The sequence below is a fragment of the Tupaia chinensis genome, unplaced genomic scaffold (assembly GCF_000334495.1).
Source record: "Tupaia chinensis unplaced genomic scaffold, TupChi_1.0 Scaffold000545_1, whole genome shotgun sequence".
Lineage (NCBI taxonomy): Eukaryota > Metazoa > Chordata > Mammalia > Scandentia > Tupaiidae > Tupaia > Tupaia belangeri.
Window position 1 is genome coordinate 1,240,533 of NW_006160057.1, and position 18,885 is coordinate 1,259,417.

General features: G+C 37.4%; 1 protein-coding gene across 1 annotated transcript in view; it reads right to left on the minus strand.

The window, feature by feature from the left end:
* Nucleotides 1-6,605: 6,605 nt before the first annotated feature.
* Nucleotides 6,606-18,885, minus strand: part of HAS2 (hyaluronan synthase 2) — a 30,683-nt gene continuing 18,403 nt past the window's right edge. Inside the window, exons 3-4 of the mRNA XM_006157522.3 lie at nt 11,785-11,886; nt 6,606-9,513 (exon numbers count right to left, since the gene is read on the minus strand). Of these exons, the coding sequence (XP_006157584.1) occupies nt 8,584-9,513; nt 11,785-11,886 (1,032 nt within the window). The 3' untranslated portion in view covers nt 6,606-8,583. The remainder of the gene's footprint in view (nt 9,514-11,784; nt 11,887-18,885) is intronic.

Here is an 18,885-nt window from a genome sequence, read left to right on the forward strand (position 1 = left end):
GCAGGAATTGAGGATTTTAATAGATACTTTCAATTTTGTCTCAAATTTGAGTAATGTAGAAGATCCTTTGTTCATTTAAATTATCATGACTTTTAAAATACATAGAAGCATAACAGTTTTGAAACTTAATTATTTGACTATAATGCAATGCACTTATAAAGTATCAAACCAAATGAAATTATGTATCCTGTAAAATTAAAACCTACATTAATGTAATGCTAGGAATGGTGTGAACCAGAGACTCCTCACTGCATGGATATGGTACTGATGGAAGTTTGGAATGCCTCTACTGCTGTTGATCATGGTTTATTTACCACTTTTTCTATTACGTTACTGTAGAACAAGCCTTTATTTGTATAGCTGGTCATGGTGTCATTTGACTTTCACATGGTAGAGCCTAACATTTATGTATTATATCTGCCTGTTTATACAATACAAATTAGGGCTTAGTTATAAGATTGTGTAGTAGCTGCAAATGCAAATGGGAACACTGAAATATAGCAGTACTGGGTAGTAATGATTACCATTCAGATTATCCAGAATATGCTTATTAAATTATCCCAGACAATTCTTGAATCCATAAGCTATGGCCTCAAGTAACCAGGATTCCTAGGGCTCGAGAAACATAGATAGAAAAGTTTTGTTTACCATTGGAGTTTTCTAGTATAGTTGTCCCCATTTATTCATGGTGGATGCATTTTAAGACCTCAGGAGATGTCTGAAACAGGATATAGTAACTAACTCTATAACATACTATGTTTTTCCCAAGCACATGCACCTGTGGCAAAGTTTTGTTTATAAATAAGGCACAGTAAAAGATTAGTAACAATATCTAATAAAATAATGATGACAGTATCCTATAATAATGGTTAAAAAAAAGGGGCCAGATATTAAAATCACACCTCCATTGCTTTACACGTATTATTTCTTCTACCTGGAAAGGCCTTTAGTTCCTATGCAAATTTAAACTTGCTTTCTTTCTTTCTTTTTTTTTTTTTTTTTTTTTTAGGTTTTTGCCATAGGGTGTGCGTGTGCTCACCAGAGATAGACAGAAAGAAACAATCCCTTCTTCTCCATTCTCCTCTTGGGAATTTAGGTATGCACGCACACATGTGCCCAGAGAGATTTTAAAGCTAACAGATCTGGAACTTGAACCTGGTTGGCCATGTAGGAATCCAGCACCTTAACCACTCCAGCATCTGCTGGCCCCCAATTTTGAACATTCTTAAAGAATCAATCCAAATACCACACTTCCTTAAAGTCTGCCTTTACAGAGCTAATTGTACAGGATCATGTCATCCTTTCATTTGCCTATGCTACTCTTTATATCTGTATTATTCAGTTTTACATCAAATCTTTGTGTCATGATTATCTCCCCCTTACTAAATTATAAGCTCTTTGCGTATACAATGTATACCTCTGCATTTCTTGCTTGCAACATATACTAAATAAGTGTAATTAAACAATTCTCATAAATGATACTAAAAGTAGGCAAGTTCAATAGGAGAATACAAATATTCAGACAGCTATCTTTGAAACCACAGTTTGAAGGGAACAATACAAAATGCTGGTTAGGTAATGCTTCTCAAACTTTGATTGAAGGTCATCTGGTGATCTTAGTAAACAGATTCCTGGGCCTTACCCCAGGGATTTTGATTCAGCAAGTCTGGGATAGGCACATGAATCTACATTTCTAACATATTCCAAGATGCTACTGATGCTGCTGGACAGTGGACAACACACTAAGGAGCACTCATCTGAGGAGTAAACTTGATGTTGTAATGCCTAGTCTTAAATTCCACCACTTCGATCCACTCCCTGTATGATTAAAACTTACCCAAAATTTCGTTGAGTTTCAGCTTCCTCAGCAGTAAAATAGCAACCATACTAGACACTCCCCCCGCCCCCCAGGACTGATAGGATAACTGAAATTGTTGATCTATAAAACTTGTTTCTGGCAGCACCTACCGTATAGAATGTGATTAGAAATTGATGACAGTGTGAGCGTTTAACAGAACAAGTCAGTCAACAGATTTCTAAAGAATGTGGGTCATCAAACTTTGGCCTGCAAGATAAATCTCATTGTTTTGGTGATGCAGGTGAACTAAGAAGAGATTTTCACTTTTTTGAATAGTTAAAAAATATCCAAAGAAGAATGTCTTATAACACATAAAAATTACATAAAATTCAAATTCCAGTGTCCCATAAATAGTTATTGGGACATAGCTACACACATTCACTTACACATCACCTGTGGGTGCCTTTGAGGCAACTTGAGGATTCATGTCAGATCATACTACCAGCAGAGCCTAACATGTATGCTATCTGGCTCTTCAGGATAAGGGATTGCTAATGCTTCATATAAGCAGTCTTCACATAGTATATGGAAAACACATAGCTATGAAAAATCTCTGTATGAATTTCAAAAATTATACCAAAATAAACTCATGCTTTAACTCCGTTTTTCCCCATGAACATTTCAGTCTCCTTATATACCACCAAATGACTATGAATGAATTATTGAGACTAGAATCTCAATATTTACATCGTCTACTGTGGGAATAATTTTCAGTGGCTATAGTTTATAATGTAACAGTACCAAGTAATGAAATAGTCTTAGAAACCCAATAATAAAATGAATTGGAAAAATGAATTTGAGGGATAAATAGCAAAAATAAAGTAATGATGATAGTATCCTATAATATTAGTTTAAAAAAAAGGGCCAGATATTAAAATCACACCTCCATTGCTTTACACATATTATTTCTTCTACCTGGAAAGGCCTTTAGTTCCGGGAACCAGCAGTTAACGTAATGGCTATGTCACTGGACTCCCACGTAGTTGACCCTGGTTCACATCCCGAACCGATGGCTTAAAACTCACGCCGGGCACGTGTGCATGCTTGCCCAAGATCCCGAGAGGAGAATGGAGGAGAAGGGATTGTGGCGTGACCATCCTCCCTTGTCTCTCTCTGTCTGTCTGGCGAGCGCACACGCCCTATAGTGAAAATCTCTCCAAAAAAAAAAAAAGAAAGGCCTTTAGTTCCCGACCAAATTTAAACTTTCTAAATGGGATAATTGTCATCAAAGTTCCTCAAATCAGAAATTTGGAAAATACAAAAGTGTATGCAAAAAATAAATTAGTCAAATTCCCAATATTAGAAATAACCAAGTTTAAACATTTTTGTTTCTAAAAAGTTGGGATACTACTGCACAAAATGGTTATATATCTATATTTAACGTGACATTTCTCCGACATCCTTATATATACTCTGAGAACACTGTATTTAATGACAACCGAGGTTTCAGTGGATGAAAAGATTAGTAACAATATCTAATAAAATAATGATGACAGTATCCTATAATAATGGTTAAAAAAAAGGGGCCAGATATTAAAATCACACCTCCATTGCTTTACACGTATTATTTCTTCTACCTGGAAAGGCCTTTAGTTCCTATGCAAATTTAAACTTGCTTTCTTTCTTTCTTTTTTTTTTTTTTTTTTTTTAGGTTTTTGCCATAGGGTGTGCGTGTGCTCACCAGAGATAGACAGAAAGAAACAATCCCTTCTTCTCCATTCTCCTCTTGGGAATTTAGGTATGCACGCACACATGTGCCCAGAGAGATTTTAAAGCTAACAGATCTGGAACTTGAACCTGGTTGGCCATGTAGGAATCCAGCACCTTAACCACTCCAGCATCTGCTGGCCCCCAATTTTGAACATTCTTAAAGAATCAATCCAAATACCACACTTCCTTAAAGTCTGCCTTTACAGAGCTAATTGTACAGGATCATGTCATCCTTTCATTTGCCTATGCTACTCTTTATATCTGTATTATTCAGTTTTACATCAAATCTTTGTGTCATGATTATCTCCCCCTTACTAAATTATAAGCTCTTTGCGTATACAATGTATACCTCTGCATTTCTTGCTTGCAACATATACTAAATAAGTGTAATTAAACAATTCTCATAAATGATACTAAAAGTAGGCAAGTTCAATAGGAGAATACAAATATTCAGACAGCTATCTTTGAAACCACAGTTTGAAGGGAACAATACAAAATGCTGGTTAGGTAATGCTTCTCAAACTTTGATTGAAGGTCATCTGGTGATCTTAGTAAACAGATTCCTGGGCCTTACCCCAGGGATTTTGATTCAGCAAGTCTGGGATAGGCACATGAATCTACATTTCTAACATATTCCAAGATGCTACTGATGCTGCTGGACAGTGGACAACACACTAAGGAGCACTCATCTGAGGAGTAAACTTGATGTTGTAATGCCTAGTCTTAAATTCCACCACTTCGATCCACTCCCTGTATGATTAAAACTTACCCAAAATTTCGTTGAGTTTCAGCTTCCTCAGCAGTAAAATAGCAACCATACTAGACACTCCCCCCGCCCCCCAGGACTGATAGGATAACTGAAATTGTTGATCTATAAAACTTGTTTCTGGCAGCACCTACCGTATAGAATGTGATTAGAAATTGATGCCAGTGTGAGCGTTTAACAGAACAAGTCAGTCAACAGATTTCTAAAGAATGTGGGTCATCAAACTTTGGCCTGCAAGATAAATCTCATTGTTTTGGTGATGCAGGTGAACTAAGAAGAGATTTTCACTTTTTTGAATAGTTAAAAAATATCCAAAGAAGAATGTCTTATAACACATAAAAATTACATAAAATTCAAATTCCAGTGTCCCATAAATAGTTATTGGGACATAGCTACACACATTCACTTACACATCACCTGTGGGTGCCTTTGAGGCAACTTGAGGATTCATGTCAGATCATACTACCAGCAGAGCCTAACATGTATGCTATCTGGCTCTTCAGGATAAGGGATTGCTAATGCTTCGTATAAGCAGTCTTCACATAGTATATGGAAAACACATAGCTATGAAAAATCTCTGTATGAATTTCAAAAATTATACCAAAATAAACTCATGCTTTAACTCCGTTTTTCCCCATGAACATTTCAGTCTCCTTATATACCACCAAATGACTATGAATGAATTATTGAGACTAGAATCTCAATATTTACATCGTCTACTGTGGGAATAATTTTCAGTGGCTATAGTTTATAATGTAACAGTACCAAGTAATGAAATAGTCTTAGAAACCCAATAATAAAATGAATTGGAAAAATGAATTTGAGGGATAAATAGCAAAAATAAAGTAATGATGATAGTATCCTATAATATTAGTTTAAAAAAAAAGGGCCAGATATTAAAATCACACCTCCATTGCTTTACACATATTATTTCTTCTACCTGGAAAGGCCTTTAGTTCCGGGAACCAGCAGTTAACGTAATGGCTATGTCACTGGACTCCCACGTAGTTGACCCTGGTTCACATCCCGAACCGATGGCTTAAAACTCACGCCGGGCACGTGTGCATGCTTGCCCAAGATCCCGAGAGGAGAATGGAGGAGAAGGGATTGTGGCGTGACCATCCTCCCTGGGGGGTGATTTCTCGCTTTCTGTCTCTCTCTCTCTCTCTCTGTCTGTCTGGCGAGCGCACACGCCCTATAGTGAAAATCTCTCCAAAAAAAAAAAAAGAAAGGCCTTTAGTTCCCACCCAAATTTAAACTTTCTAAATGGGATAATTGTCATCAAAGTTCCTCAAATCAGAAATTTGGAAAATACAAAAGTGTATGCAAAAAATAAATTAGTCAAATTCCCAATATTAGAAATAACCAAGTTTAAACATTTTTGTTTCTAAAAAGTTGGGATACTACTGCACAAAATGGTTATATATCTATATTTAACGTGACATTTCTCCGACATCCTTATATATACTCTGAGAACACTGTATTTAATGACAACCGAGGTTTCAGTGGATGTTGCATGGTTCATTTAATAATTGCCCTTATTATTCAATTTTCATTAAGTTTTTCTTATTATTTGGAACTAATGCTATTATAAACAAATATGCTCATATTTTTTCAGGTCATTATGATTTTTTCCCACTATAAATTACTATAACTTTCAACTAAATTTGGTCTGCTTTCAAAGTAAGTAGAAAAAAGAGGTCAGTGGGACCAGCTGTTAATGTAATGGCTATGTCACTGGACTCCCACGTAAGCTGATCGCAGTTCAAATCCCAGACCCGGTAGCTTAAACTCACTCTGGACGTGTGTGCATGCGTGCCCAAGATCCTGAGAGGAGAATGGAGGAGAAGGGATTGCGGCGTGGCCATCCCCCATGGAGTGTGATTTCTCACTTTCTGTCTCTCTGTCTCTCTCTGTCTTTCTGGCGAGCATATGCACCCTATTGCAAAAGCCTCCCCCCACCCCAAAAAAAAAGGGAAAAGAAAAAAGAGGTCAGAGACAAGGATATTGAGACAGTCTCTGTTTCTCTCGAGTTTTCCAGATTTCCATGCCACACTAATTATGTGTTTTTCTACCTACTGATATGTAATACTGCAGAATATTATCTTTGGCCAAACACGTTTTCTTTTTCCTATAGATCCCATTTTAAAATTCATACCATTACAATTAAGAAAAAATACAGCTCCCCCTTCTCTTACAAAAAAAAAAGGCAATAATTTTTATCAAAAATATTTTATTTACAAAAAAATCAATTATACTATACATCCTATACTGGAAATACATTGAATAATTGCTAAAATAAATACAGGCAATTAATTCAACTTTTTATAAGAATGAAAGAATTTGACATTTGAATGTTATCAAAGCTTAACTTAGAACATAAATAGTTACAAAGGCAAACTCAAGTTTTAGTTTCATTTATTGGCATGGTGTGTTTGTTTCCCATAAACTCTCCAATCAGTGAGAGTCCGAGTTTTAGAATGTTGGGGAACGTTTTGTACTCTGAAGGTAGAATGTGCAGCTTTTTCTTAGGCAGAGTTGATGTAACATTATTAATAGATGTCTGCATTAAAAGGAAGCAGAAAGTCAGGAAGCATTATTTAACACTTGTCCACATGTCTCTGCTTCACCGTGACGTTTTCTATTCAACTTTTCACGTATTTTGGTTGTGTTTTTTAACACAGGTCTACACAGCAACAACTGACAAGGCTAGAGTGACCTTGTAAAGACAAACTGAATGATTGAAGCCCTGTGGAAACCAAATTAGTGGAGTTCAGAGTACCTGGTTCATTAATTTTTATATGTGCCAATTCTTGATATACTCATTAAACCTTGATATCACTTCTACTGTGTAGACAATTTTATGTAGGCCAAGAAAATAAGCAGTGAAGTAATTATCTGTATAATTAATAATAATAATAATAATAATGATAAATCCTCCATAGAAAGTACAGAGGACACTTGGAGTTTGAGTCTGCCAATTTTGGATCTGTAGGTTTTATATTTATTATAATTTATCCCATTCACCCATGTAAACATCATACTAACATCTAAGGTGAACTGGCAAACTGAAAACAAACAAACCAACAAAAGGTGAAATATGTTTAATGTATAGATAAAACCTGGTAAATTCAGACCACAGAACAAAACCTTTAATACACTGCATTGTATTTGCCTAGATTATACAGATAATTTTTCCACTTTCCATTTTACTTGGCCTGGGAAAACACTGTCAGAATCTCCCAGGATGATTTATCTTTGATAATCACGTTTCATCCAGTGCTGGATGCCTAGTGTTCTCTTTCAAGGACTAGCATTCCCTTTTGTTTAATCTTATGAAAAAATTGCACTTTTCTACCCCTTTGGCCTTGATTTTCAATTTCTTTTTGTACACACATCAGTATGTATTTTTATTCCCAAAGTGTGACAGGTATGTCGGCCTTTTCTAGAAGAAATGAAGACAAAAAGTTAAAATATGGAAAGTTTAAATCCTTCTTCACAGAAATAAACTATCTCATCTTAAAAGGTAGAGAAAGAGAGAGAGATACATTTAATTCTTTCTATCATGAACATCAGTCAAGCAAGCTTCACATTTTGGGTAAGTTTTTTTATGTATGAATTTTTTAAAATCTCTTTTATTAAAAAAAAAAAAGAGGGGGGAACAAGTGTGTTTTGGCAGAGAAGTGAAATATAGAAAATGAAAATTTGTTTTAAAAATTGGCATACAAAATTTAAAAACAGTACAAGTATATCAAAATACAGCACAGCCAACGGCCTTTAAATTTTCCTTTGGCATTTCATTTGGTAGAGTTAAAGAGAGTATCCTTCCTAAAAACGTTAGCTATCAAAACAATCCATAAGTTAGGTCGTATACGTACGTTGAAAGAACATTTCCTTGAGTTTCCAAAATCCTTTTCTTCCATGATAACCCACATAAAGCATGGCTAGTGAGGTATATAGGGCAAAACACTGTCAGGCGGATGCACAGTAAGAAAAAAGTGCACAAAGAATTCATCCCATTTTCATAGAAAAAAGAAAAATGGGTTAAATCTGAGTTTCATCCTGTTGATGTATCATTTTACTTTGGCAGAATCAAATAAACCCATAGAAGTGTCTGTTCAAGTCCCAGCAGCAGTGATATATCTCCTTGGGTGGCACTATTGGATGCCACAGTACTGTACAGCCTTTAGAGGAACAAAGGTGTTGTGTGTGTCTGCATGTGTGACTGCAAACATCGAGCAACGTAAGATCATACGTCAAGCACCATGTCATACTGTTGTCCCTTCTTCCGCCTGCCACACTTATTGATGAGAACCACATACAGCGTCAAAAGCATGACCCAATAGCATGCATAGAGCAATGATCCAACAATCAGAACCGTCTGTTTGGATTCTGAAAATGGCTTTTTAGATTCCTTATAAATGGTGAAAATCACGCCACCCAGGAGGATTGTAAACCAAACTGAGACTGGAATGAGTCCTATGAAATTAACAACAATGGTTTTCCTTCCAGATGTGCCCCACCCAGCTTTGTTTATGGTTGCAATTGCAAACATCTTGGCCGGAAGTAAACTTGACATGTATAGCACTGAGTAGAGAGACATAAAGACCATGACTATATTTCCTCTAAGGCAGCTGGCAAAAGATGATTTTATGAGACCTACTAGCTGGACGGTTAATAAAAAGAGGAGGATGTTCCAAATTTTACCCCGGTAAAAGAGTTGGATAACTGTGGCAATGAGAAAGAAAGGAAAGAATCCAGTGATAACCGCTTCATAGGTCATCCATAAGTGATGTTTATGAAACCACATTGCATTGTACAGCCATTCTCGGAAGTAGGACTTGCTCCAACGGGTCTGCTGGTTTAACCATCTGAGATACTCTATCGGTGTTTCGGTAAGGCACTTGGATCGAGCTGTGTATTTTGTTGCATAGCCCAGACTCAACACTCTGTTCGTTAGATGCCTGTCATCTCCAAAACTGCATTGGCTGCCCATAAATTCCTGATTGTACCAGTCTTCCACAAACTCATGCAGCAAGGAGTTCCTGTACATTCCCAGAGGTCCGCTAATGCACTGGACACACCCAAAATAAGACTGACAGGCTCTTTCTATATTAAAAGCCATCCAGTATCTCACACTGCTGAGGAAAGAGATCCAGGAATCGTACTTGTTCAAAATCTGCAGGAAGGAAAACATAAATAAAAAGTAAGCCTTAGTTAAAAGCACTGTAGTATCCTGAGGTTATGATCTGAGTGAAATTTGTTATTTTATTCTTTTATTTTGACCTTCCTCTTTGACATGGTTATATTTTATTTTCTCTAATTTTGTTACTAGATTAATATGATAAGTTGCTACGTGCATATGTTGGGATTCTTGGATAGTGAATATTTCTTTCTACCTTATCACTCTTTGTCATCTTCTTTTTGTCATGTTTTTAGTTCTTGTTCTTGTTGTCCTTGTTGTCATGTTATAATATTAAGGGTTTTTTGGTTGTTTGTTTCCTTTCTCTTCTGAGTCCCTAAATCCTCCCAGGTACTCTTTCTACCATTTAAGGTTTGAAGTTGGTCAGTCCCTGTCGCTCCTGTTCTGGTTAATTCCCAATGTATCAAATCCTTGGCTGATAAGTTTCCTTCTCCTTTCTCCATATGCTTTTTTTTTTGAGAGAGATTTTTGCTATAGGGCGCATGCGCTCATCAGACAGACAGAGAGAGACAGAGAGACAGAAAGCGAGAAATCACCCCCCGCCCAGGGGTGATGGCCACATCGCAATTCCTTCTCCTCCATTCTCCTCTCAGGATCTTGGGCACACACGCACACGTGCCTGGCGTGAGTTTAAGCCACCGGATCTGGGACTCGAACTGCGGTCAACTACATGGGAGTCCAGCGACATAGCCATTATGCTAACTGCTGGTCCCTCCATATGCTTTTGCAATACTAGTGATAAGACTTTGTTCTAGCCTTCCCACAAAATTTCAATTCTGAAATATTTCTTAACATTAAGATTATTGAAAATGATGAGCTTTTTTCTTTGCAATATTTCTGAACTCTCCTCTGTGTCTCAGTTTTGTTCATTTTCTTTTCTGTACTTTTTAGAATTGCTACAGGGTATATTTGATCCCCAATAGGAGAGAGAGAGAGAGAGAGATAAAGCACTTCCCAATGAGGCATGGTCATACTGCAATTCTTTTTCATCCTTCTTTCCTTCCTGTCAGATTCTGTGCACATGTGTACACACACACACACACATACATACACACACACATCTGGTGTGTTTTTTAAGCTGCCAAGATCAGGATTTGAAACACAATTGCCCATGTGGGATCCAGCTTCCTTACCACCGCTTGAGTGTTGGCCTAATTTTGTTCATTTTTAATCTGGATATTGCATGCTTCCTTCTTATCACCAGGTTATTTATTTGTCATTTTTAATGTTATTTATTTGCCTTCACTAGTAATATACATGTACAAAATAGGTGACAAGGTATCTAAGTTTTAAAGTGGATTTTTTATGTACTTATCACTTGTTGCTAAAATCTAACCTCACATTTGCAATAGACTTTTTTTTTTTTTTTGGAGAGATTTTCACTGTAGGGCACGTGCGCTCGCCAGACAGACAGAGAGAGACATAGAGACAGAAAGCGAGAAATCACCCCCCAGGGGGGATGGTCACGCCGCAATCCCTTCTCCTCCATTCTCCTCTCGGGATCTTGGGCACGCACGCACACGCGCCCGGCGTGAGTTTTAAGCCACCGGGTCCAGGACGTGAACCGCGGTCGACTACGTGGGAGTCCAGTGACATAGTCATTACGCTAACTGCTGGTTCCCTGCAATAGAATTTTTTTAATCTTCACGTTTTCACATATTCATTTTCCCATCCCATAAACTTCTAATCATTGCCATTAATATTTTTTTCAATAATTGGGTTTCCATTTACTAGCAAATACTGGAAAATCCACTTATTAATAGTTTTTTTGCTTTTCTCACTAGCATAAACTTGAATTGCTATTTCTCGTTTCTTATTTTGTCTTTCAACTTAAAATTTTGACCACAATCTAGCCAACATTAAATACATATATGTAAGGTACAGAATCATTCCCTACCATACTTTCTTTATCCTTGAAACTAAAGGAACTCTTATATGAGATTTTAGCATAACATTGAACATTAAGTTATAGCCAAGAATATGTAGTTGAAACTATTACAGATATATGTCATCTTGTATAATTTACTAGCTCCTACAGGCATGGATTATACCCCAGGGCTAAGCAAAGAAATCCCGAATTATTTCAATTTAGATAGGAACACAGGCAGTGAAGGGAATCCTAAGAACACACTAATGTGTCTTCAACACCAAGAATCAAGAATACCTGGCACAGAGCTGGTGTGTCATAAATACACTAAGACTGCTATTAAAAGATTCTCATGCAAAAAAATCCAAAACTATATGCACCTGGACATCTCCCCCAACACCTCCAACCATGGGGTCTTCTTCTAAAACTTTCACCATCTCCACAGATGAAGCAGGGTCAAGCATGGTATCTGAATCACAAACCTGCAAAAGAAGAATAAAATAGCTAAAGAAAATAAACCATGAGCCTACTCCATACAGTCAAAATGGGACATAAATATTATGCTCTCTCACCTTAATGTCACAAGGCCTCAGCAAGCAAGCATCATAGGAATGATAGAGGGCTTGTTGTACCAGGGCTGGTGCAAACAGCTTATCTTTCAGTAAGTTCAGCACTTAAGCTAATGACATTGCTGTATAGAACAGCTTCAGTGAGTCTTATGTATGGTGCCTGTTCCTTAGGGATAGCCTACTCCCAGAAGAAACGGAGCAGGAGCAGGGCTGCCCATCACTCCATCCAAACATATCAACCAGATTAAGTCACCTTTCTTCCCTTAGGAAAGTAGTAAGACAACTGCCAAAGACCAGGTAGGTTATACCTATGGGTTGAGCTTCTTCCACATGATCAAAGAAAATCAAAAGTAAGAAGGAAAGTGATCCCATCTCCCTATCCCTGCGACATTTATTAATGAGACATAGTGCTCTTACATGTTCAATATAATAAGGCCCTTACAGATATAAAATGATCAGTACTGTCAGGCGATGAGTCAGGTTAACATTTCCATCCAGACAGTGAATGATGTGACTGGCAGAGAGAGAGTGTTAAGTGCAAATCCCATAATTCTGCCATCAAGTTTGGCTCGATTTAATCAAGACTTAGCTTATTTATCAAATATAAAAAATGTAATATTTCTCTAAACTACTATGTAAAAATAGTCAGAATTTGATAAGCCAGTTTTGAACGAAAAAAAAAGAAAAAAAAACTTAACTGGGTCTAGCCTCTGTAGTGCAATCAGTGGCACACAGGATTATTGTGCTGGAAGTCACATGGCCAACCACAATTCAGATTCCCAGCCCAGTGATTTCAAACATAGTGAGCATTCACACCCTGGATCCTGACCAGCTGAAGGTCTAGGGGAAGGGAATTCTAGAGTGACCATACCACGTCAAGGGTATTATTCTCTTTTTCTCTCATGCACACACATGTTCTCTATCATAAATTACAAATAAATACATATTAGTGCTATGAATATCTTGCCATTAAAATACTAATCAGTGGGCCAGCAGGTGGTATGGTGGTTAAAGCGCTGGATCCCACATGACCAACTGCTAGTTTGAGTCCTGGACTGGTGACTTGAAAAACATGCTGAGTGTGTGTGCATGCATGCCCAAAATCCCAAGAGGAGAATGGAGGAGAAGGGATTGTGGAATGATTTCTCACTTTCCATCTCTCTCTAGCTCTGTCTATCTCTCTCTGGTGAGCACACATACCCTATGGCAAAAATATAAAAACTTTTTGGACCAGCAATTAGTGTAATGTCTACATCGCTGGATTCCCATGCAGTAGACTGCAGTCGAGTCCCGGATCTGGTGGCTTAAACTCATGCCCGGTGCGTGTACGTACATGCTCAAGATCCCGAGAGGAGAATGGAGGAGAAGGGATTGCGGCGTGGCCATCCCTTCTAGGGGGTGATTTCTCGCTTTCTATCTCTCTATCTCTCTCTGTCTTTCTGGTGAGCACACGTGCCCTATAGCAAAAACCTCTCCAAAAATATATATATTAAATATATATATATAATACATATATATGTATTATATACACACACACACACACATACATATCAACTTTTTAGGAAACTAATCAATTTATAGAAGCATGGGGCTGGCAGGTAGCATGCTGGTTAAGGTGCTGGACTCCCATATGGCTGACCATGGTTCAAGTCCCAAACCTAGCAGCTTGCTTTCTCACTGCCCCTTTCTTGCTCTCTGTCTCTTTCTGGTCAAGTTGAAATAAATAAATAGATAATAGCAAATAAAATTAAATAAATAATTCTTTAAACTTTTTTTTTTAACTTATAGAAGCATACAGTCTCAAAGTAGGAGACTTTAGACTTTTGATATGTGTAACAGGAGTTCATTGCATTCACTACAATGAAATTCCAATATTAAAAAAATCTATTTTAATAATAATTATATATTTTTCTGAAAAGATTTTCTGTTAGTGAAGGCTGCTGGTGAAAATAGTAATTTAAGTGTATCATTGGAATTTACAACTTAAGCAAGGTAGTAGACATCCAGTTATTAGAAAGTGAATTCATTAACACTCTAGATTTAACTAGTTTTAACAACTGTGGGGTTAATGTTTTACTATTTCATTTAATTTTGCCTTTTTAGCATTCATTTTCTAAATAAAAACCGATTTGTAGATTTTTGGGCATTCTACTTAGATCCAACAGAATCTTACTTATTTTAACGAAAAAAAATAGAAATTTACTAACACTTAGGTTTGAATCCAAGCATCCCAAGCCTCAGAAGCCCATAAAATTCCTCTGAATGCAATGTTTGCCTCTCTCAAGCCTTCCCTGTCACGGTGTGTCTCTGGCCACAAGTAGGGTGGAAGGCTTGTAAAAAGAGTACAGAATGGTGAAGGCAGAAGTCCAGCCCACCTTTAGAGTCCAGCATCCTGAATTAAGAGCCACACCCACCTCTATTGACTCAAACTGGGAAAGGTAAAGCCAGAAAGCTAAAATAAGACTAAAAACAACAGGAAGGGAGCAATCCAGAGTTAATGTTCAAATAACCCCGCCTGCTCGTGAGCACAAGCAAGCCAGGCCAACAGTCTATTTGAAAGGGCTAAACTGGAATCAAACTTTTGAGGATCAACATACTTAAATTGGTCCCCGCCCTGCCAGTTTCCAATAGCAAAGCACCAGACAGTCTCTGAGAGAGAGTGTTCAAATGGTGAGTTTAGCTGTGTCAGAAGGGAAAGCTCTCAGAAATCTCTTGGGAATGGGGTTTGTTATCATGGGACTTAAGAGCTATTTTAAAAATTTCAATTCCTGGAGACTTCGGTGATGGAATGCCAACTAAAAAACCATGTCCCTTGATACTCTGTAAAAGCATGTATATTCAGGGACACAATGATACTTATTTGGATGGCAAGAGTAAGATTTTAGCCCTTTTTTTAGAGAGATTTTTGCTATAGGGCATCTGCACTTTCTAGAGACACACAGAGAGAGACAAAGAGACAGAAAGCAAGAAATCACCCCCTAGGGGGATGACCAACCACGTCGCAATTCCTTCTCCTCAGTTCTCCTCTTGGAATTTTGGGCATGTATGCACACACACCCAGCATGAATTTTAAGTCACCAGGTCTGGGACTCGAACCTATGGTTGACTACATGGGAGTCCAGTGATGTAATCATTATGCCATCTTCTGGTCCCTTAGCCTTTCTTAATATCCATATAGTAAAGACAGAATTTCTGATTGTGTCCTCCTCAATTAATAAAAGTATACAGTTTCATGAATATTGGCTAACTAGCTCTGAGCTAGAATCTATGGGAGACATCCCAAATTATGTGGAGCTAAATCACACATGGGGAAAAACTATAGGACATGACAGGAAGCAGAGAGCAGATCAAAATATCTTTTTGGTTACAGTGGGCATATCACTGTAATTTGTTGAAACCACATGATCACTACTTATAAGATTTCTCACTATGAGAAATGGAAATAAAGCAGTTACAAACTCTTGAATAGAATGTGTGAAAAATATAAATATTAAGTTGTAGTCATCTCAGTCTTAACCACAGAATCATCAACTGAAGTACATAAGTCTATCACTCTTCTTGCTTCACTGTTCTGGCGAAAGTTGTTACCCTCTCATTGCTCCTTATTTGAAACAGATTGGCAAACTAAGGCTGACAGTTTAAGTTCAGTCTCGTACCTGTTTGGATATGGCGAATGTTTATGTTTTAAACAACTGAAAAAAAATGTTATGACACATAGAAGTTATATGATATTCAAATTTCAGTGTACATACTTTAAGTTCTATTGTGATCCAGCCATGCTTATTCATTTACAAATTAGCTATGGCTGCTCTCACACTGCAGCAGCAAAGTTAGGTAGTTAAAACAGACACCAATGGCCAGGCAGGTGGCATAGTGGTTAAGATGCTAAACTCTCACATGGCTGACCATGATTCAAGTCCTGGAGCAGGTAGCTTGAAAATCACACTGAGCATGGGTGCGTGCATGCTCAAAATCCCAAGAGGAGATAGGATGGCTGTGTGGCCAGCCCCTGAGGGATGATGTCTCACTTTCTCTCTGTATGTCTCTCTGGTGAGTGCACCTACCTTATACAAAAATCTCTCTAAGAAAAAAACAAAACACCATCTGGTCCCCACATCCTAATATTTATTGTATCGACCATTTTACAAGCAAAGTTTTCCAAGCTTAGGTTCAAAATGATTATAGGGGAAGGTTCTACTTTCATAAAAATAATAGCAAAGTATAAATTAACTATTAAAGCCCAATTTTAATTCTGGTAGTTTTCAAAAATAGGTTATCTTCATCTCCATGTCTTATAAACAATCTGTAACTATATAAAGTATAGAATATTTCTTATGGTTTTGCCTATTGTGAGAACAAGGGCCTATAGGATTAAGAAGCTTTAATTAAAGTCTTAAGTACTATAACTTACTACTTCTGTGACTTTGAACAAGCCAACTACCTCCATCATAGCATATTCATGAGACTCCATAATACACACACACACACACACACACACACTCACATGGACTTTGTGAGTTACAAAAGATTGTAGAGGGGCCAGCTGATGGTGGTTAAGGTGACTGGATCCCACATGGACAACTACAGTTTGAGTTCTGGGACTGGTAGCTTGAAAAACATGCCAGGTGTATGTGTCCAAAATCTTGAAAGGAGGGAGAAATGGAGAAGAAAGGATTGCAGCATGCCTCAGGGGGGAAGTGCTTTCTCACTTTCCCTCTCCTTATGTCTCTTTTTTTCTCTCCAGAGAGTTCACATGCTCTCTGGTGAAATTTTTTTAAAAAGGGGGTAGGGGGACTATAGAGAATAGGCCATGAGTATGAGGTAATGATCTTTAAATCATTATGTTGTACTCTAAGTAAATCCACACCTAAAGGCTCATAACAAAATCATTTCTACAAATAGATGGTTCAATAGAATCACTAAAAGGAACATGGGAATTGATTACATATAGAGAATCACATGAGTAAATGCAGATTGATCTGGAACACTCTATAGAATTCCTATGCTTTCCAGCTTATCTCACCGATATTACAGTTAGTCTACCTCACAATAATCTATATAAACATCTCCTCTAGAAATATTGACATTTATCCTGCCACATGCCTTTTAAATTCTAAGGCCCAAGTTTAAAATGTCAAGTCTCCATGTTTCACTTTTTTTAATGTGTTTCCTTTTAGATTGACTGATGGGTCCCTCTCCCTCCCTTCCATACTACTTCAAAGGGCATTGAGAGCTAACACAGCAAGAGGAAATCTTAATTGCTCTGGCTGCCTTCAATGAGGAAACATAGTGAAAATAAATCAAGACTCTTTCTGTTGCTACTGGTTTTACCCTTTTCCTGTTTGTAAGACTCAAACCTTTCTGAACCTTAACCCTTCATCTTAACCTTGACTGAGTAAGACTATAACCCTTCATCTTAACCTTGACTGAGTAAAACTATTTTTTTATTTTTTTTTGCAGATGTTTTTGCTATAGGGTGCATGCACTCACCAGAGAGACAGAAAGCAAGAACTCACCTCCAAGGGGGGATAGCCACGCACAATCTCTTCTCCTCTCGGGATCTTGGGCACACACATGCACACACACCTGGCATGAGTTTAAGCCACCGGGTCTGGGACTCGAACCATGGTCAACTACATGGGAGTCCAATGACATAGCCATTACGCTAACTGCTGATCCCAAGACTATTTCTAAAGTGTATAGAATTTGCTCATGGTCCCTGCCACAACTTAGCTACAAGGTAAATCATTCTTCCCCACTCTCTTACTAATTTCTCTAATGAAAAGGAGTTAAGGGCAAAATCAAAAAAATTCCAAGTAGTTACTAGGAAACACAAGATGGTGCCATTTTCCCTGAACTCCTAACAATGCAATATTAGAGTATACACACCACTCAAAGGAAAAGCAAGCATTATACAAGTCCTTGGTCTTAAATAAAGCTGGGTTTCAATTTATTATTTACCAGTTAGGTAAACTTAAACTGGCTTAACCTCAAACTCCTTACCTCACCTCTTAAGCCTCCATCCCTCAAGTGAAAAATATGGATAATCATATCTATCTCATTAGTGTGTTATAACAGTTAATGAGATAATTCATGAAAAACACTTAGTAATGGATAGCACACAGTAAATGCTCTAATGAGTGGAAGTCATTTATACTAGGAGATGATAAACAAAAACTGAAGGTCCAAAATCAGGACACTTGTCTAAAGAGATAATGGGTCATTCTTATCATGAATACACTATGACTCAGTCAGAGGAAAGGAAACCAATGCCTTATCCAATACTCCATAAATTTAAATTAAATAAGTTAACTTCTTGAGTAGACAATGTAAAAGTTGTTAGGTTGAAGTATTAACTAGGAAAAAGGAATAGAATAATTGCAGAGTGGTTTGCAGCTGATTATGATTCACTCATGACCTGGAATGCACTCTTGGAATGCAATGTGTGAAAACTCATGTAGCAAAAGACAGAACCTGCACTCACTGAAACTTACAGAAGTGTTTGCTGCGTCCTGGCTCAGCATCTCTTCATCAACAGTGAACTAGCTTAATATGCTGTTGCTTGAAACAGAAATATAGTCTTTGGTTTCCAAAGTATATAAATGTAGATGACAAACTTATAATTTTAATCTAGACCCTGAGAATTACATTGTCTGGTGAAAAAGAGTATGTGTGACTGGTAATTTTTATGGGATCACATCCAGTCATGTTGTTTAACAATGGAAGTACATTTTGAATATATAATAAAATATATCATTAGGTGAGCTCACCATTGTGTGAACATCATAGACTGTACTCACACAAGCCTAGACCGTGTATCCTACTGCACACCTGGGCAAGATGGTATAGCTTATGTACCATCGTAGGACCACAGTCTACATGCAGTCTGTAGTTGACTAAAAGGTAATTATG